Below are 21245 nucleotides of genomic sequence, written 5' to 3' on the forward strand. Positions count from 1 at the left end.
CTCCTATGTACAAGAATATAACTACTATAATACTGCCCCTAATTACAAGAATATAACTACTATAATACTGCCTCCTATGTACAAGAATATAACTACTATAATACTGCCTCTATGTACAAGAATATAACTACTATAATACTGCCTCTATGTACAAGAATATAACTACTATAATACTGCCTCTATGTACAAGAATATAACTACTATAATACTGCCCCCTTTGTACAAGAATATAACTACTGTAATACTGTCCCCTATGTACAAGAATATAACTACTATAATACTGCTCCTATGTACAAGAATATAACTACTATAATACTGCTCCTATGTAGAAGGATATAACTACTATAATACTGCTCCGTATGTACAATAATATAACTACTGTAATACTGCTCCTATGTAGAAGAATATAACTACTATAATACTGCCCCTATGTACAAGAATATAAGTATTATAATACTTCCCCTATGTACAAGAATATAACTACTATAATACTGCTCCTATATACAAGAATATAACTACTATAATACTGCCCCCCTGTCCTGTGTACAAGAATATAGCTACTACAATACTGCCCCTATGTACAAGAATATAACTACTATAATACTGCTCCTATGTACAAGAATATAACTACTATAATACTGCTCCCTATGTACAATAATATAACTACTATAATACTGCCCCCTATGTACAAGAATATAGCTACTATAATACTGCCCCCTATGTACAAGAATATAACTACTATAATACTACCCCCTGTGTACAAGAATATAACTACTATAATACTTCCCCCTATGTACAAGAATATAACTACTATAATACTGGTCCTATGTACAAGAATATAACTACTATAATACTGCCGCTATGTACAAGAATATAACTACTATAATACTACCCCCTGTGTACAGGAATATAACTACTATAATACTTCCCCCTATGTACAAGAATATAACTACTATAATACTGGTCCTATGTACAAGAATATAACTACTATAATACTGCCGCTATGTACAAGAATATAACTACTATAATACTGCCCCCTATGTACAAGAATATAACTACTATAATACTGCCACTATGTACAAGAATATAACTACTATAATACTGCTCCTATGTACAAGAATATAACTACTATAATACTGCTCCCTATGTACAATAATATAACTACTATAATACTGCCCCCTATGTACAAGAATATAGCTACTATAATACTGCCCCCTATGTACAAGAATATAACTACTATAATACTACCCCCTGTGTACAAGAATATAACTACTATAATACTTCCCCCTATGTACAAGAATATAACTACTATAATACTGGTCCTATGTACAAGAATATAACTACTATAATACTGCCGCTATGTACAAGAATATAACTACTATAATACTACCCCCTGTGTACAGGAATATAACTACTATAATACTTCCCCCTATGTACAAGAATATAACTACTATAATACTGGTCCTATGTACAAGAATATAACTACTATAATACTGCCGCTATGTACAAGAATATAACTACTATAATACTGCCCCCTATGTACAAGAATATAACTACTATAATACTGCCACTATGTACAAGAATATAACTACTATAATACTGCTCCTATGTACAAGAATATAACTACTATAATACTGCTCCCTATGTACAATAATATAACTACTATAATACTACCCCCTATGTACAAGAATATAGCTGCTATAATACTGCCCCCTATGTACAAGAATATAACTACTATAATACTACCCCCTGTGTACAAGAATATAACTACTATAATACTTCCCCCTATGTACAAGAATATAACTACTATAATACTGGTCCTATGTACAAGAATATAACTACTATAATACTGCCGCTATGTACAAGAATATAACTACTATAATACTACCCCCTGTGTACAAGAATATAACTACTATAATACTTCCCCCTATGTACAAGAATATAACTACTATAATACTGGTCCTATGTACAAGAATATAACTACTATAATACTGCTCCCTATGTACAAGAATATAACTACTATAATACTACTCCTATGTACAAGAATATATCTACTATAATACTGTTCCCTATGTACAAGAATATAACTACTATAATACTGCTCCTATGTACAAGAATATAACTACTATAATACTGTTCCTATGTACAAGAATATATCTACTATAATACTGTTCCCTATGTACAAGAATATAACTACTATAATACTACTCCTATGTACAAGAATATATCTACTATAATACTGTTCCCTATGTACAAGAATATAACTACTATAATACTGCCCCTATATACAAGAATATAACTACTATAATACTGCCGCTATGTACAAGAATATAACTACTATAATACTACCCCCTGTGTACAAGAATATAACTACTATAATACTTCCCCCTATGTACAAGAATATAACTACTATAATACTGGTCCTATGTACAAGAATATAACTACTATAATACTGCTCCCTATGTACAAGAATATAACTACTATAATACTACTCCTATGTACAAGAATATATCTACTATAATACTGTTCCCTATGTACAAGAATATAACTACTATAATACTGCTCCTATGTACAAGAATATAACTACTATAATACTGTTCCTATGTACAAGAATATATCTACTATAATACTGTTCCCTATGTACAAGAATATAACTACTATAATACTACTCCTATGTACAAGAATATATCTACTATAATACTGTTCCCTATGTACCAGAATATAACTACTATAATACTGGTCCTATGTACAAGAATATAACTACTATAATACTGCCGCTATGTACAAGAATATAACTACTATAATACTACCCCCTGTGTACAAGAATATAACTACTATAATACTTCCCCCTATGTACAAGAATATAACTACTATTATACTGGTCCTATGTACAAGAATATAACTACTATAATACTGCTCCCTATGTACAAGAATATAACTACTATAATACTACTCCTATGTACAAGAATATATCTACTATAATACTGTTCCCTATGTACAAGAATATAACTACTATAATACTGCCTCTATGTACAAGAATATAACTACTATAATACTGTTCCTATGTACAAGAATATATCTACTATAATACTGTTCCCTATGTACAAGAATATAACTACTATAATACTACTCCTATGTGCAAGAATATATCTACTATAATACTGTTCCCTATGTACAAGAATATAACTACTATAATACTGCTCCTATGTACAAGAATATAACTACTATAATACTGTTCCTATGTACAAGAATATAACTACTATAATACTGCCACTATGTACAAGAATATAACTACTATAATACTGCCCCCTATGTACAAGAATATAACTACTATAATACTACTCCTATGTACAAGAATATAATTACTATAATACTGTTCCTATGTACAAGAATATAACTACTATAATACTGCCACTATGTACAAGAATATAACTACTATAATACTGCCCCCTATGTACAAGAATATAACTACTATAATACTGCTCCCTATGTACAAGAATATAACTACTATAATACTACTCCTATGTACAAGAATATATCTACTATAATACTGTTCCCTATGTACAAGAATATAACTACTATAATACTGCCCCTATATACAAGAATATAACTACTATAATACTGCCTCCTATGTACAAGAATATATCTACTATAATACTGGTCCTATGTACAAGAATATAACTACTATAATACTGCCGCTATGTACAAGAATATAACTACTATAATACTACCCCCTGTGTACAAGAATATAACTACTATAATACTTCCCCCTATGTACAAGAATATAACTACTATAATACTGGTCTTATGTACAAGAATATAACTACTATAATACTGCCGCTATGTATAAGAATATAACTACTATAATACTACCCCCTGTGTACAAGAATATAACTACTATAATACTTCACCCTATGTACAAGAATATAACTACTATAATACTGCTCCTATGTACAAGAATATAACTACTATAATACTGCCCCCTATGTACAAGAATATCACTACTATAATACTGCCCCCTATGTACAACAATATAACTACTATAATACTGTCCCTATGTACAACAATATAACTACTATAATACTACCCCCTGTGTACAAGAATATAACTTCTATAATACTGTTCACTACAAAAACATTTCTAGCCAGGAGTTTTTAACTACGGGTTTCTTTGAATACACATTTACACTGCTTAGTTACACATATGAGTTTTAAGATCTACACGACGGTGAACAGAACATCCCATTGTTATTAGTTGCAATATTCTACAGACTTCCATGAAAATCCTATTTTTCATTTTGCAAGAAAGCAAATTCCGCCTGCGGATAATCCTCTCTCCTTTGACACCTGACTTTGGAGCTCTGATACATTATAGAAGCGGCCATGCGATGAGTCATGGAGCAGCAGAGCCGCATGTGGTTCCCAGAATACTCCGCTCTATAGCTGAAGGCACATATGGAACAGCAGTGTAATTATATGTGCGCGGCCTGCGCTCCGCTGCCGGTGACGGCCGGATGACATTTACAGATAATTTTACCTCTGTGAAGAATGTGAATACGTTTACATCACTCATTGATAGCCTGAAATGTGTGGGAACAATACCTGTGCGCTCAACGTGCACCTATTGTCGACCTGAACTATGTTCTCTTTTGTGCACCACTCTTGGCCCACGCCGACCCGAAATAACTCACGCGGGGGAACGAGCGACTGTACAATATATTGTGACTTATACAATGGGGAAAATAAGTATTTGATACACTGCCAATTTTTTCCCACCTACAAAGAAAGGAGAGGTCTGTAATTTTTATCATAGGTACCCTTCACCTGTTAGAGACAGAATCTAAAAATAAAAACCAGAAAGTCACATTGCATGATTTTTACATAATTAAAATGCATTTGATTGCATGAAATAAGTATTTGATCACCTACCAACCAGCAAGAATTCTGGCTCTCACAGACCTGTTAGTTTTTCTTTAAGAAGCCCCCCTACTCTGCACTTATTACCTGTATTAATTGAACCTGTTTGAACTCGTTACCTGTATAAAAGGCACCTGTCCACACACTCAATCAATATCACTCCAACCCTCTCCACCATGGTCAAGACCAAAGAGCTGTCTAAGGACACTAGGGACAAAATGGTAGACCTGCACAAGTCTGGGATGGGCTACAGGATAATAAGCAAGCTCATGCAAAACAATGGGGAGAGCTGCAAGTATCGGGCACGTCTCTGCATATGTGCAAGCAATGAAGAACTACCAGTAACTTATAGGGAGAGAGCGTCCAAAATATCTCAGAAATTCAGACTGGTAACGGCACAAAATAGGTGGCGGCCCCGGCACAGATTCTGCATTGGGGTCCTAAAGTGACACCTCCTGGCACCATGTCATTATGTCAGGGTCACAGCTCACATCCTGTAATGTCGGATTTGTTACTTTATGTCGAGTTGTAAGGTAACTGCAGTAAGTCAGAAATAGAAGCTGATTCCCACAGAACCCAGCGTTACAGTGTGTGGGTGACGTGTGCAAGAGAACAACATGTATGAATGTGCAGTGAGATGATTGATTATAGATAGATAATAGATAGATGGATAGATAATAGATAGATAGATAATAGATAGATTATAGATAGATAGATTATAGATAAATACAGTTATATGAAAAAGTTTGGGCACCCCTATTAATCTTAAGCTTAATGTTTTATAAAAATTTATGTTTTTGCAACAGCTATTTCAGTTTGATATATGTAATAACTGTTGGACACAGTAATGTTTCTGCCTTGAAATGAGATTTATTGTACTAACAGAAAATGTGCAATCTGCATTCAAACAAAATTTGACAGGTGCATAAGTATGGGCACCTCACCAGAAAAGTGACATTAATATTTAGTAGATCCTCCTTTTGCAAAAATAACAGCCTCTAGTCGCTTCCTGTAGCTTTTAATGAGTTCCTGGATCCTGGATGAAGGTATTTTTCACCATTCCTCTTTACAAAACAATTCCAGTTCAGTTAAGTTTGATGGTCGCCGAGCATGGACAGCCCTCTTCAAATGATCCCACAGATGTTCAATGATATTCAGGTCTGGGGACTGGGATGGCCGTTCCAGAACATTGTAATTGTTCCTCTGCATGAATGCCTGAGTAGATTTGGAGCGGTGTTTTGGATCATTGTCTTGCTGAAAGATCCATCCCCTGCATAACTTCAACTTTATCACTGATTCTTGAACATTATTGTCAAGAATCTGCTGATACTGAGTGGAATCCATGCGTCCCTCAACTTTAACAAGATTCCCGGTGCCGGCATTGGCCACACAGCCCCAAAGCATGATGGAACCTCCACCAAATTTTACTGTGGGATGCGAGTGTTTTTCTTGGAATGCTGTGTTTTTTTGCCGCCATGCATAACGCCTTTTTGTATGACCAAACAACTCAATCTTGGTTTCATCAGTCCACAGGACCTTCTTCCAAAAAGAAATTGGCTTCTCCAAATGTGCTTTTGCATACCTCAGCCGACTCTGTTTGTGGCGTGCTTGCAGAAATGGCTTCTTTCGCATCACTCTCCCATACAGCTTCTCCTTGTACAAAGTGCGTTGTATAGTTGACCGATGAACAGTGACACCATCTGCAGCAAGTTGATGCTGCAGCTCTCTGGAGGTGGTCTGAGGATTGTCCTTGACTGATCTCACCATTGTCCTTCTCTGCCTTTCTGATGTTTTTCTTGGCCTGCCACTTCTGGCCTTAACAAGAACTGTCCCTGTGTTCTTCCATTTCCTTACTATGTTCCTCACAGTGGAAACTGACAGGTTAAATCTCCGAGACAGCTTTTTGTATCCTTCCCCTGAACAACTATGTTGAATAATCTTTGTTTTCAGATCATTTGACAGTTGTTTTGAGGAGCCCATGATGCCACTCTTCAGAGGAGATTCAAACAGGAGAACAACTTGCAAGTGGCCACTTTGAGTAGCTTTTCTCATGATTGCATACACCTGGCTATGAAGTTCAAAGCTCAATGAGGTTACAAAACCAAAAAAAGTGCTTTAGTAAGTCAGTAAAAAGTAGGTAGGAGTATTTAAAACAAGAAAATGATAAGGGTGCCCATACTTATGCACCTGTCAAATTTTGTTTGAATGCAGATTGCACATTTTCTGTTAGTACAATAAACCTCATTTCAAGGCAGAAACATTACTGTGTCCAACAGTTATTACATATATCAAACTGAAATAGCTGTTGCAAAAACACCAATTTTTATAAAACATTAAGCTTAAGATTAATAAGGGTGCCCAAACTTTTTCATATAACTGTAGATGATAGATAGACGATAGATAATAGATAGAGGGATAGATAGATGATAGATAGATAGATGATAGATTATAGATAGATAGATAGATACTAGATAGATAATAGATGATAGATGGATGATAGATAGATGATAGATGATAGATAGATAGATAGATAATAGATAGAGGATAGATAGAGGATAGATAGATGATGGATAATAGATGATAGATAGATAATAAATAGATAGATAGATGATAGATAGATAGAGGGATAGATAGATAGAGGGATAGATGATAGATAGAGGGATAGATAGATAATAGATAGATAGATGATAGATAATAGATAGAGGATAGATAGATAGATAGATGATGGATAATAGATAGATAGAGGGATAGATAATAGATAGATGATAGATAGAGGATAGATAATAGATAGATGATAGATAGATAGAGGGATAGATAATATGTAATAGATAGATAGACTTGGGATAGATAATAGATAGATAGATAATAGATAGATAGTTTTCTTAACATTGAAATTGGAAGATGAAGCCAGACAAGCCGTAAGGTTCTAAAAAATCGTGGAAGTAGCAGGAGTCGATAAAATCTGTAAGTGATCACCTTTTCATGCCCTTCGCTGTAATTTGTGTCGTGTGATGGATTAAAAGCTCATTTTTTTAGCCACATGAAACCTTAAAAATCGGATGAGGTCTTTGCTGCATGATGAGCGTGGCCTCCTGCTCCGTTCTGACCACTCGCCGCACACTGAGAGCGCAGACTGCTTCAGCTCAGACTTTGGTTTATTACACCGGCAGATCGCAATGTGTGAAGCTGAGGTGTCGGCAGCGGTTTGTGTCCCCGCGGTTGGGAGAACAGCGACAAACTGGAATAACAGCAGGAGGGGCACAGACCTCTGCAGGGAGGAATCTTCAGATTAGAAGAACGGCGGGTAATGATCCACTCTGTGCTGCAAGTGAGCCTGGACGTCACGTACCAAAACTAAGGAACCAGTGTCTGCACAAACCACTGGGCTACGAGCCGGACGTCCGGCTACAGGTGTCCATTGAAATCACAACACCGCTCTCTAAGGCTATATGCACACGGTGCATGTTTGGTGAGTTTTTACCACAGCAGTTTTCCTGCCAAGAGATGCAGAAACCTTGCATAAATTTCAGCAATCAAATCCTGAACATGCACACATAGCCTAAGGCTCTCCGGAACGCAGGGAGTCGGGAGGCCGGGCAGCGGTGCACTCCTGGACATAACACAACCCCTTTAAATGGATAGACAGACAGATATAGACAGGAGCTTGTGGATATATTATGTAACCAATCTGATTCATTATGTCTGATCATTACATAAGCATTACATAAATGAGGGTATAAATGATCCATCAGGAGCTTTCCCCCACCGCCTGTTACGTCTCCGCACCGCTGTGCACAATCAGCCGCTGCTTATCTTAGCCGCAGACTTGGGTTACCGGTTAATTTTCAATAATTGCAGTAAATGATCGGCTTTGCTTTGTCTTGCAGTTTCCTCTTCCGTGGAATAACATGTATGTAGATGGAGGACGCCGCCTGTAATCTGTCTGCAGCTGTCATGGCGGCAGGGCTCAGGTCCGCAGGAGCTGGCGGCCTGGTGGTGACGCCGGTCACTTATGTGTCACTAATAATTCCAGCTTATCCGTCGTGTGTGTCACACCAGTAGGTTAGAACATGCGGAGAATCTTTGTAAAAACAGTTTATTTTTTTAATGTTCTACTTTGTCTTTTCTTCTCTGTTCACATCCGAAGCTGCATTCAGAATCCTTGCAGCTCATGGTGGGAGCTCAATCACCAGTTACATGATTAAAGACCAGGTCTCAGCTCACAACTAAGGTTTGACGGTGGAGTTTTCCATTTTCAATAACAACAGAATTTTGAATGCTGCTCTGGAAGTGACTGGAGTATAATCCATAGATGACGAAAGCGTCCAATACACTGCATGTAGTACAAAGCCCCAGCAGTGCCAGCACGGACCCCAAATCCCAGCCACCACTGACTGGTTGGGGTTCAATCCCAATTGAAGCTCATGTTACTGTACTATGTGAACATGGCTCTGACTAATATTGTGTTCTACAGTCACTATAGCCCTTTAATTCTTAAAGGGAACCTGTGAGTAATTTAGTCCTCTGCTCTTTCTGCGATTTTTGGCCCAGTGGACGGTCCTATCAGTGACTGACAGCTTTCTTTGTATAGGTGTGCACGAAGAGGGAGCTGTCAATCACTGCTCGGACCGCCCACTGGACTGAAGATCCCAAAAAGAGCAGAGGATTAAATGATGAAAAAACAGATTATACTAAATCCTTTCTCACAAAACTATATATCAAGCTCCCCCTGCTCTATAACATGGGGCCTACATTCTCATGGTGGCAGGTTCCCTTTAAGGGGGTTGTCTCACTGCAGCTCAGACCAATAGCATGCCTGATTACTTGTGGCCTCTCCCTAGAGGTGAGCCTATGCTGAAATAAGAGGAGGAAGACTTTTAGGCCATGCAATCCTCCCGGGGAAATAAAATATGCAGATAGCCTATATGCAGGTTCTCCAGTGCCACCTATTGGAGGAGGCAATATTGATTCTTTTAAAGGGTCTTCAGTGTTCCCCAACTCCAGTCCTCAAGAGATGCCAACAGATCAAGTTTTCAGGATTTCCTTAGTATCAGGATAATTCCATCTTCTGGGTAATACTAAGGAAATCCTTTAGACTTGATCTGATGGTGGCTCTTGAGGTCCAGAGTTGGGAAACATTGACTTAGGGCAGGGATCCCCAACATGTAACTTGGGAGCAACATGTGGCTCGCGGGACCATGATGTGTGGCTCACGGCTGACTGCCAACATGGTGCACTGGCACCAGGTCTAGCAAACAGCAACGAAGAGCAGATCTCCAGATGGTGACTTTTGTGAGTAGCTGCACACAGATTAGCAGATCTGGGTGTGTATGTATTGGCCTTGGGGTTGGAGAGATCAATTAAGTACTGTAAGTGCTAAACTGGACATAGGATGATACTGCCAGATAGAGGGGGTGCTTGAACCTGGATGCCATAGCGTGGTGGGAGTGCTTGATGCAAGAATATCGAATGAGGGTAAGGTGGGCACCCCTAGATGCAGGTATACCGCTTCTGTGGGGAAGTATACTGATAATGGGGGTCTCTGGGTGTTATTACTGTAGGGGAGGGGGGAGTGGGAACTCTTTACTCGGCAAGGGAAGGAGGGAGTCCTCTGGATTTGACTCGCCTGAATGTGGCTCTCAAGTTTAGAAAGGTTGGGGAACAGGGACTTAGGGTATGAAGCCAAACCAGAACCTTCTCTTCAATAGCACGGATTCGGGGTTCTTGCTCCTCGTCAGAACCACGACTGAGCTGTCTATGCCCAAGGAGGAAGAAGTGTGACTCTTCTTTCCTTCATCACAAGGGCAAAGATTCATTTTGCTGTATCTATATATACCCTTGCAAAAAATGCTCATACCTTGTTGATGCCCCCTGACACCAAGCACCAGGGGAAAAATATTTTTTTTCGGAACGGGATTCAGTAGTGTATGGACCCCTAGGTATAATGATCCCACATGGGCGGCACGGTGGTCAGTGGTTAGCACTGCAGCCTTGCAGGGCTGGGGTCCTGGCTTCAAATCCCAGCAAGGACAACATCTGCAAGGAGTTTGTATGTTCTCCCCGTGTTTGTGTGGGTTTCCTCCAGGTTCTCCGGTTTCCTTCCACATTCCAAAGACATAATGATAGGGAATCTAGATTGTGAGCCCCGATGGGGACAGCGACGATAATGTATGTGAAGCGCTGCGGAATATGTTAGCGCTATATAAAAATAAAGATTATTATTATTATATCCCGCACTCTGTTTTGCACACATATAAGCACTTTTATCCAAAGCTTTCACTGATCAGATCAAAAATGCATCAGAGCGGCTACAATGTGTCCAAAACTTTTCCAAAGTTTAAAAATAAATAAAACTTGTCTCCCAACTAAGCAGCTACATAACATTACAGGACTGCAATGTAACCCGACATTCCTCTGTCACATCTACTCCCCCTGGTGGACAGTATGTGGAATTGCACCCTACACTGTAACTTGCTGACTGCAGATGTAGCAGAGTTGCCTTTGTTATTTAACTCCTAAAAGGCTGATTGATCATATATATATCATATGTCTTTAAAAGCTGCAGTCCCATGTAAAAGTTATAGTTGATGCTTTGCTACATCTGTGGGTCGTTATTAATATTATATGTGACATTCTAGCCATTACTTTTTAGAGCACCATAGTGAGCAGAGTCGGTCATTTGGCACACATCAGCATCCTGCAGGTAATAAATGCAGCTCTGCTACATCTGTCTGCATGGTCATCTGCAGATGCAGCAGTCCCCAATAGTGTGCAATCGATCCCTTTCAAGTGCTGGTGGGCGATCAATCAGGGGCTGCATGATGAAAATGAAGGCAACCGAGTCCTAGGCAGTGAGCAGGAGCCAGGAGGAATGATGCAAGCAGAGGACTGAGCCTCCCCTGCAGCAGTCCCCTCCTCTTTCCATGACTGTAATGTGATTATGAATGTGTTGCACAAGCCCTGGAGGTGGGTCTCCTTACACTACACACACTGTGTGTCAGAGGGGGTTAGTCACCCAGGAGGAGGGCGCACACTGTGTGAGGGTGTCAGTCACCCTGGAGGAGGGTGCATTCAGCTGGATGAGTACTAGTCAGTGTGATCCTGCTGCAGATGTAGTCAGGAGCTCAGCCAGGCTGCATCTCCCTGTGCCCCAAGCTCCAGGACCCTGGATGAGCATTGCGCCCTGGATGCCCTGCGCCCTCTGCTGCTGCCCTTGGCTTTTGGACTCTGCACACTCGCTGGATGATTACTACTTCTTCTTAGGACCCTTTGTTCTCCCCACTTTGCATCACTCATGATTGCCAACGTGCAGAGGCAGAGCCGGCTGGGAGCCCCCCGGGGTCTGGTCACCTGCAGAGCCCACTCCAAGAGGCTGGAGAGTGACGAGCCACCTGCGAAATGCGCCCGGCTCAGCGAGTCTCCTCCAGACAGCGGACTACTGCCCTCCCCGGGCTCCCCACAGCCCCCAGCTCTGCACAGCGCAGCCCCCCAACACCAAGGACCTACCTGCATAGGGAATTACCTGCTGCTGCCTGCTGGAGACCGGGACAACGTGTCCAGAGCCCTCAACCTGCACACTGGAGAGGAGCTGCAGTGTAAGGTGAGCACCAGGAGGGTGCCCTGAATGTCTGATCTGCTCCAAGGCATGGGGTCATCCTCATAGTACCCTGTACAGAGCCCAAAAACTTGTGTTGTCCTCAGAGTGTTGGCTACTGTCTCATGGGAACCCCAGGATCTTAGCTGAGCTCATTTTGCTTGGACAATCAATAACCCCAAGGTCTTGGGGTACTGAATCTCAAAGCCCCAGGCATAGGGTGATCTTCAGCCTGGTGTTTTGCATGAGCCTCAAGGAAGGGGAGTCCTCATAATTTTGTCTATAGGATCTCACGGTAGTACCGAGGTGACACCCCAAGGTCTCAGCTTCCTCATACAGTGAATGGGAGCCCCAAGATCTTAGCTGAGCTCATTATGCCTTGTACAATCAATAACCCCAAGGTCTTGGGGGCACTTAGTCTGAGAACCAGATGAGGTAATCAATCTCAAAGCCCCAAGGCATATGGTGAGCTTCAGCCTGGTGTTTTGCAGGAGCCTCAAGGAAGGGGAGTTCTCATAATTTTGTCTATAGGATCTCACGGTAGTGACGAGGTGACACCCAAGGTCTTAGCCGCCTCATTCAGTGAATGGGAGCCCCAAATTCTTGGACAGCCATAAACTTTGAGGGGTGCTGAATCTGAAGGCACCAGGAAGCACCAGGACCTCCATAATTTATCTATAGGGTCTCATAATAGCTTCAAGGTGACATTACTCAGTTTCTGTAAGGGGAACCCTAAAGCAAAAGTGATCATCCATGAGTGTCCAAAGGACTAAGGTGACCTGAATATTTTGGTGTTTTTTTTTGAGTCTATGTAGGCTTATTTTTGGTTTGCGGTCTGCAGAGTCTTGTGGGGGATGCGAGCTGTGGGGTGACCTCAGTCTGATGTCTTTAGCCTCATGGGAAGCTCGAGAAAGCGTTGTGTCCTCATTGTGTTGTCTGCAGTATTCCCAGGGGAGCCCAAACGGAAAGGAGCTTCTAATATATAGACATTTCCATTAGCTCTTAGGAACCTCATTCCTACCAGCTGGGCACCTTTATCGGATTGGTGACTTATCAATGTTTTTTGCATTGTTAGCGTGAGTTAACGTCACTCTCTGTTGACCCTCAGGTCTTCCCAAACTAAGGTGACCTCACTTTGCTGGAACCTAAAATGCTTTCTGTATTGCAATGGGTTGGACCTCCCTAGGCAATCAGGATGTTGTATTGTCCCGATAGACCGCCAAGCGAAAAATGAATTCATGACTATCAGACTCTAGTTATTTCATTGTCTGAAGTACACAACAAACCTCAATGTCTCATGTGTTCCTCATCCTGGTGGTCTCTGGGGGCCAGCTCTCTGCTTCCTGCGCTGCCTCAGGGGTGCACAGTTTCTAGTTCCATGCTGTGTCTCTTGGGAACCGTCTTTTCCGCTTCCTGCATGTTCCCAGAACAATCAGTTTGGCTAAGTGATTGCCCCTCCAGGGGCACGAGATACCTTCCTGTAACAATGAGTGCATGGTCTTCCAAATGGATTTCTTCCTTTTCCGAATTCTTGAAATGCTGACCATCACCTTTGACTGTAGAACTACTACCCCTAGTTGCCACTGCCTGCTTGTGGCCTTTGTTAGGATGGCCTAGTTTGAGTATTGGCTATGTGCACAGTGCTGTCACCTCATCTGCCCTTCTACAAAGAGTCTTCTCCGCTCTGCAGTAGTGGTCGCACTGGACCGTCATAATTTTTGGGCTGGAAACACATGCAGTTTTTGAGACAAAGCCAGCAGATGTTGCTTCTGGAAAAAAAACTGTTCTGGCTCCAAAAACTGCACGTGTGACTCCAGCCTTAAGGCGAAGGGTCTAATTCTGCACACTGCATGATAATAGCACCTAATACCAGACCTTGAGGGCCCCTGCAGCCTGCTCTCTGTCCACCAGGTGGTTAATAATTACTTCACATGTGATATCTGCCCCGCTTTCATACAATGACACAATCACATTCTTCAGCCAACGTCTCATTTTGCAGATTTTTAATTGGACTCGACAAGTTACGTCAATGCTGATCCCCTCCGGTAACCTTAATCCTGCCTGGAGCTGAGTGACAGGGGAATATATGGAGAGCTTCATTTGTCCAGGAGCCTCATTAGAAATGGAGAGAATTTTTGGATTTTATTTTTGGTTGCACTCATTATATGCAAATATGGGCTAGTTGAGCCTGCCAAATGTGCACCCTGTGTAGCTGTCAGTAGGAAGGGGGCGCCACCGTTCAATTAAAAGCCACTTCCATCTATTAGATAAAACGATAGAAAAATAATACAAAGGGCCCATATGCTGCTTTTCACTGGAGCTCCTCGCCTCTATAGAGTAGGATTATTGATGATGTGCACTTTGCATGGAGCTAAAGCATTAAATTTCATCTTCTCTCCCTTTTTCGCAGGTTTTCCCCTTAAAGCACTACCAGAAAAAAATCCAGCCGTACATCCACCTGCCCTGGCACCGGAACATCACCGGGATTGTAGAGATCATCCATGGAGAGAGCAAGGCCTATGTATTCTTCGAGAAGGAGTTTGGCGACATGCACTCCTACGTGCGAAGCTGCAAGCGGCTGGGCGAAGAGGAGGCGGCCAAGTTATTTAAGCAGATCATTAGCGCCGTTTCCCACTGCCATCGATCTTCTATCGTCTTAGGAGACCTCAAGCTGAGGAAGTTCGTCTTCTCCGACAAAGAAAGGTGAGACGGGAGGTAGAAATGCCTCATTTCTGGCTGAGATGACAGGTTCCTAAGGAATAGGCACATACTGTACCGTCCTCACTGAGGCGCGAGTCACAAGGTGCCTCTTTTCTTAATGTTATGGACAGGTGCAACCCTCTTTAACCTGCCATTCCTCCCCCTCCTTCCATATTGCTCCCAAATATTAGTATTTCCATCGGAGTGTTTGCTCTGTCTGTTTACACTCGTATTGCTCATAGCAAAACCAGCGCCGGAAAATGAGCAGATGCTGAAATAGCAGAGCTGTGTTTGTCTATTTTCTCAATATATCAATCCGTGCTAAGATTATGCCGGAGGTTCTCGCTGAAAAATTGCAACCTACGTCAGTGGCTGCGACCATATGACACTCAGCTCTGCTGAATTTTACCCAGCTCAGCTTTTCTGCGTTGGTATCACTTGACAGCCTTATTCGGATTCCCCTCCTGAGCAACGCAGGCCAAACTCTTTCATGTAATGGAACATTGGCAGCTCTCGGAGGCGATGACCTGATAGAGGGGGCGAGTGGAGTTTTGTTTTTACTGCATTTAGTCATGGCTGTGGGAAGTGAGACTAAAAACGAAATATGGTGTAGAGTGAACTGGCATGGATTGAGTGGTTGAGATGGAGCAGAGCTGAGTTTGTCATTTTGCATTATAAGTGGTTTTCAGCAAGGGCGCATGATTTTATTTGTTTAGTGCAGAATTACATCAGATTGTTAAGAAAGAGGGGACAACGATGGGCACTAGCAAAACGCCAACCTTCAGAGAGCATGACTGGTACCTATCGATACAGTGGTTTTCCACACTGGCCCGTTGCCCATTTTTATGTTATTTCAACCCGTCTTTTATGGTTGAGTGAAATTAATGATATATGGCGGAAAGTATTAAATTCTCGGCCAAAACGCTTGGAAATCCCACCGCATCAGGGATACATTGTGTTCATGGTGTTCCACTCGGGATATTTACCCACGTCATGTCACTGGTATGTAAGCTGATGTTAGAGAAGAGCGATGCCAAGAGTGAGCGGAGGGGAGCGTGGGGGCTGTCAAATTTGTGGTCATGGTGGTGATTTCAGAAGTCGGATTGGCAGATGTATTTTTAAATGTCCCTTTACATTTCTGGCTGTGGAGAGTTGAGCCCGAGGGTGGGACAGCACTGGCCACATTACGCCAACTTTTTGGTCAGAATATTAAAAAAACTGTAGATGTTTCCTGTGGTGAGGAGAGGGTTCAGCAGCGTTTTGCGGTAGGAATCTTTGTATCTGACTAGCACAGGTGCAAGGTTTTTGGTATGATATCCGTCACTTGCAGCCAGACTGCCGCTGCTCTTGAGTCATGTTTTCCGTCCTCTCTTTGCATTACTCAAGTTCACGGTAAGGACAGAATGAGGAACACTTTACAAGGTGAAAAAAAATTCACTTCTCCACTCTGTGAGCCTTTCATCTCGCCTATCTTTTATAGAACTCCAAAATACGTCGCCCCCGATTTACCAGTGCCCTTTTATCTTGCGTTGCCTGAATTTTTGGCCACTGTAGTCTAGATCTCGATGACAACCTCTGCCATCAAAGAAGAAGGTGTTATGTAAGCAACTTGACACTATCGGAGGACATTCCCACTCCGTAGTAGACCGTAGGCATTGGCACTTCTTCTGTCGGCCAACACAAAAAGTTGAAGTGGCCACCACTGAGGGACTTCTCACTGGGGTGGGAGTTATGGCGCATGAGTTCTCGTTAACTTCTAAATGTTCAACCCATTTCTTTGGAACCGTTTTTGAAATTTTCTTTTTTTTTGTTTTTTAGGACTCAACTCAGACTGGAAAGCTTGGAGGACGCTCATATCATGAAAGGAAAGGACGACGCTTTGTCGGACAAACATGGCTGCCCCGCTTATGTGAGTCCGGAGATTCTGAACACCACGGGAACTTATTCTGGGAGATCGGCCGATGTTTGGAGCTTGGGAGTCATGCTTTTCACTCTCTTGGTGGGACGCTATCCTTTCCATGACTCAGATCCGAGTTCCCTCTTTTCAAAAATTCGACGTGGACAATTCTGTATCCCGGACCATGTGTCTCCGAAAGCCAGGTGCCTTATACGAAGCCTTTTGAGGAAGGAACCTTCTGAAAGACTGACTGCAGATGAGATATTATTGCATCCCTGGTTTGAGGCCGCGACACAACCCAGTTTAGCGGACCAGGAATCGAGTAACACTGACCAACTAGTCCCGGATATCCCTCCGAACTGTGATGACCTGGAGTCGTTCTTCTGCTAGCTTATCCCATCTAACAGACCACGGTTGCCTCTTTGTAAGGACTTTTATAAACTTTAAAATTGGACAACCATCTTATCTTTTATCCCTTAGATAAATGCCCTTCTGGTCTTTGCCAACAATTATCCTATTGCAAGAGCTTTTGTCTTGGGGGGGAGGTTGGTGCTTCTTCTTGTTGTGGGGTATTTTTAGAAGAAAAATTACGAACCCTCACTATGGTTTTTGGGAAATTTAAGAATGGACCCATGACCTACTCAATGAAGGCAGCCATAAATCGGTGGACGGTATAATGGTTGCGAAACGGCTTCCTATCAAGGTGTAGGTGGTTGACCCTATGTGGTGGGCTTTACTCCTATGTGGTGTTTCAAAAATTTCGAGTGATCATTACATTTTTCGAGCTGGTGCCAATCACTTCAAGAATTTTTTTGTAATTATTATTATTTTTTTTTATAAATATTGTTTTGGCCAGTGAAGTGCAGTGTGGGAAATATGGGTCTCGTTTTGAGTTCTATGTGATTATATTCTCCTTTATTATTTCTGAAAAAAAGGGCCGTGAAGAGAACTGAATGTTTTTTTTTTTTTAAAAAAAAAAATCAAATTCATACATTATGGTCATAAAATTTTTGTAGAGTGCTACAGGTGTCCTAGCAGAGTGAAGAAATGGTGACGATGACACATATACCTCATTATTTTTGGCCTCGGCGCCACGCATTTCACAACTTCAGATTCTTTTGTAAATAGGTTCATGGTGACTACATTTTCTTTCTTTTTTTATAGACCTGAAGTAGATGCTTTTCTCACTGAACTGGTTGAATACTGATGTAGCAGAGCTGAGTTTGTCATCCTGCTTTTTAGGGCTGCGTCACAATGGTTTTCTGGAGATAACGCTCACTGTGAGGCACGATAATAAACTCAGCTCTGCTACATCCTTTGATGTAACTGATATCAACCACTTAGTGTAGGGCCAGATGGTGAGGCCAAAACATGCCCAATTGTCGCCTGTGGCCATTGGCCCACCCTGGGTGAATAGAGCTTCGTCCACACTGCGGCCGCACCACCCCTGCACCCACTGACCCTATCCTTAATGGTTTGCTATGTGTTACAGCCTGTGGGTCCGATTTGCCCTGGAGTCCTGTTATAAGATGGTGCTTGACAACCTGTCACGATGGCAGAGAAGTTTAAAAAAAAAAAAATTTTTTTTTCCCTTTTTTTTAATTTGAATTGTAAATTAAGAAAAAAAAAAAGAAAATAATCCCAAAATTACTCAACAATTGTAATGTGAATAACTGTTGGCAAAAAAAAAAAGCATCAGTAAAAAAAAAAACTCAAAAAGTTTTTTTTTTTTAAAATCGTGAGTGACCTATGGGGGCGACCTTGGCCCTTTTTTGCACTAACTGCCTCACGGTTGTCTCTCTCGTATCTGTGATACGCTGTATATGGATGAGCCTGTAAATAGTGACAGTAAGCGTTTGCTGAAAACAGAATTGAAAAAAAACACTATTATGTTTGTGTAAATATGTGAAAAAATTCCCGATGACAGGAACATTTGTAAAGTTTGTTGTAATAAATATTTCTTTTTTTAAATTTGTCGTCTTGGTCGTGAATTTATAGGCGTCTTATCGCAAAGGTACTTATTAATAAAAGTAGTAATAATAATAACAATTATTATTATTAAATGACCAGTTTTCCTGCTGAATTACTACTCTTAAAGGGTTATTCCCGTCTTCATAGATTGATATATTGTCGGATGGAGCTTATAAATAGAAACATTTTTGCAATTTACTGCTTATTAAAATTTCCAGCTGTTCTTGAGATATTAACACTTTTCTTTTGTTTACACCTTGTTACCTTGGAGACCGACCACCACTGCTAGCCTGTAGAACATGCGCAGTGCTTATAAGCTCTTTGCTATTGAGCCAGTAAGCGCTGTTTTGAAGCTGACCAGAATCTCTACAGTGCACTGTTACCTCTTAAATCTCGACCAACTTCAGCACAGTGCTTACAAGTGAGACCGCAGCAGTGGTCGGTCTCCTAGGCATTGAGCTGTAAACAATAGAAAAGTGTTAATATTTCAAGAACGCCTAAAATGTTTAATAAGCAGTAAATTATAAAATATACCCATCTTTGAAGATGAGACTAACCATTTAAGGTCAAGGTCTGGAGATTCGGACTTCCGGATGTAGGGGCCACGTAGGGCTGCCTTATTCTGCTTCCTATCATTTGCATATCCATATTTCTGGACCAAAGTTATTATACTTTATGCCATGACAGACTCTTTGTATGCCTGATTTTGATATTATCAGTGATGGTCAGTTACCTTGAATTATTCGTGTTCAGTGATAGTGGAATCCCACCTTCACAGCAATGATAAATATGTAGGCCCTTTACAGGTTCTGCTTGACACCACTACACTTTAACCCGACAGGAAGTTCTGGAGCCACCATGGTTATATTTTCCACCATTTTTGCAAACATTGCAGCAGCAGTGGAGATACTGTTTTCTGAGCTTATTGTGTGTGATACTGTATGCTGAGCCTGTGTATGTATATATCATAAGTGATACTCTGCCGAATCAGTGTATCTGTAACATGGCGCAGGGCGGTAGCCGTGAGCGAGGTACTCATGTTCTACGCCCCAGCATGCTACAGGAAAATGGGGGTCTTGGCTGGGTGTGTGGACTTTAGATATAGGGGCGCTATGCCCTTGCAAAACCGCATGATACAGATTACTTCAGCTGACCAGGACCACATGTTATCAAGCTCAATGAGGGAGACCACCACTCAAAACTAAACTGTCTTGTACTGAACAATAACATAGGGAATAGTATATACATTGGAAAGTGGGAGCAAATTTTCATGTATGTTTCTTTAAACACATAGAACATCTTCATACACATTCTTTCTCCTGAGAATCACTCACTCCTCCTATTACATTTCCTTGTCTCTACCCTGGATCACTCTATCCGTAGCCTCGGTCTCCTCTCACTTCAGGGACACCCACTTCAGGAGGCTCTGCTCACTGGTCAGATCAAAGGTCTGCTACTGCAGCACGATGGGCCCTATCTGACTTCTGACAAGAAACTTCTTCTGTCCCTTCACTTTATTACCCCCCACTCTGGGCTAGTCCCAACCATTAACTCAACCTGTCAACTATCTATGACTGGGAGAACACAACTCTATTACTAATAACGCACATCACTAAACACATTGCACATCAAATACATTGTAACAATACATCTGTCTTCAAGGGGAAACGTGGGCAACACCTCCACCTTCTTACATTTCCCCTTACTCTAACGATGGCTGTCCTCTGGCATCCGGAACCTAGAAGACACCAAATAGTCTCAACATGACACAACCGTTATTAAATAATACTGAATCCTCATCCTCTCATAGAGCAACGTGGACCCTGTCCTTCTCGGTAAGGACCCCGGGACAGCAACCAACCAAGTCCTTTAACCCAGCACCAGTCCATTATCCCGTCATCAGTCCTTAGGACAGGGGCACAGTCCTTCAGGGGCAACGTTCATCCTGGATTGGGCTCTGCTTCAGTGCCTTTCAATCCAGCAGGGAAAAGTGCAACGAGCGCAACAAAAACGAAGAAAAAATAGTCCAGTCGTCCCCGGCCATTGGGGTAAAGATAGTCCATTCTTAGAGTTTCGGACTATTGGACTATAAGTCCACTGGTTTTGGCTCCCTGGAACCTCAAACTATTCCAGACATTGGTATGCAACGGGCACAACGTGAACCTTT

The 21245-nt window shown here is 41.5% G+C and overlaps 1 protein-coding gene and 1 long non-coding RNA gene across 2 annotated transcripts in view; one reads left to right on the plus strand and one right to left on the minus strand.

Annotated features, from left to right (window-relative positions):
- LOC141266033 (uncharacterized) overlaps nt 1–13934 on the minus strand; it is a 76264-nt gene extending 62330 nt beyond the window's left edge. The window contains exon 1 of the long non-coding RNA XR_012320185.1: nt 13797–13934. This is a non-coding gene — a long non-coding RNA (uncharacterized lncRNA). The remainder of the gene's footprint in view (nt 1–13796) is intronic.
- On the plus strand, nt 11915–19078 carry TRIB1 (tribbles pseudokinase 1). The gene is made up of 3 exons (XM_073679876.1): nt 11915–12516; nt 14921–15213; nt 17029–19078. Exons 1-3 carry the CDS (start codon nt 12211–12213, stop codon nt 17495–17497), a joined length of 1068 nt encoding a protein of 355 aa, XP_073535977.1. The 5' UTR covers nt 11915–12210; the 3' UTR covers nt 17498–19078.
- The last annotated feature ends 2167 nt before the right edge of the window (nt 19079–21245 follow it).

This window comes from Phyllobates terribilis, unplaced genomic scaffold, assembly GCF_046119375.1.
Source record: "Phyllobates terribilis strain yellow unplaced genomic scaffold, ASM4611937v1 Scaffold_4__5_contigs__length_816908805, whole genome shotgun sequence".
Lineage (NCBI taxonomy): Eukaryota > Metazoa > Chordata > Amphibia > Anura > Dendrobatidae > Phyllobates > Phyllobates terribilis.

What these genes read in the sequence shown, in the direction of transcription:
- TRIB1 (XM_073679876.1), top strand. Translation starts at nt 12,211, where the DNA reads ATGATTGCCAACGTGCAGAGGCAGAGCCGGCTGGGAGCCCCCCGGGGT. An exon ending in GAGAGGAGCTGCAGTGTAAG is followed by an intron (nt 12,517 to 14,920) that starts GTGAGCACCAGG and finishes CCTTTTTCGCAG; the next exon opens with GTTTTCCCCTTAAAGCACTA. An exon ending in GTCTTCTCCGACAAAGAAAG is followed by an intron (nt 15,214 to 17,028) that starts GTGAGACGGGAG and finishes TTTGTTTTTTAG; the next exon opens with GACTCAACTCAGACTGGAAA.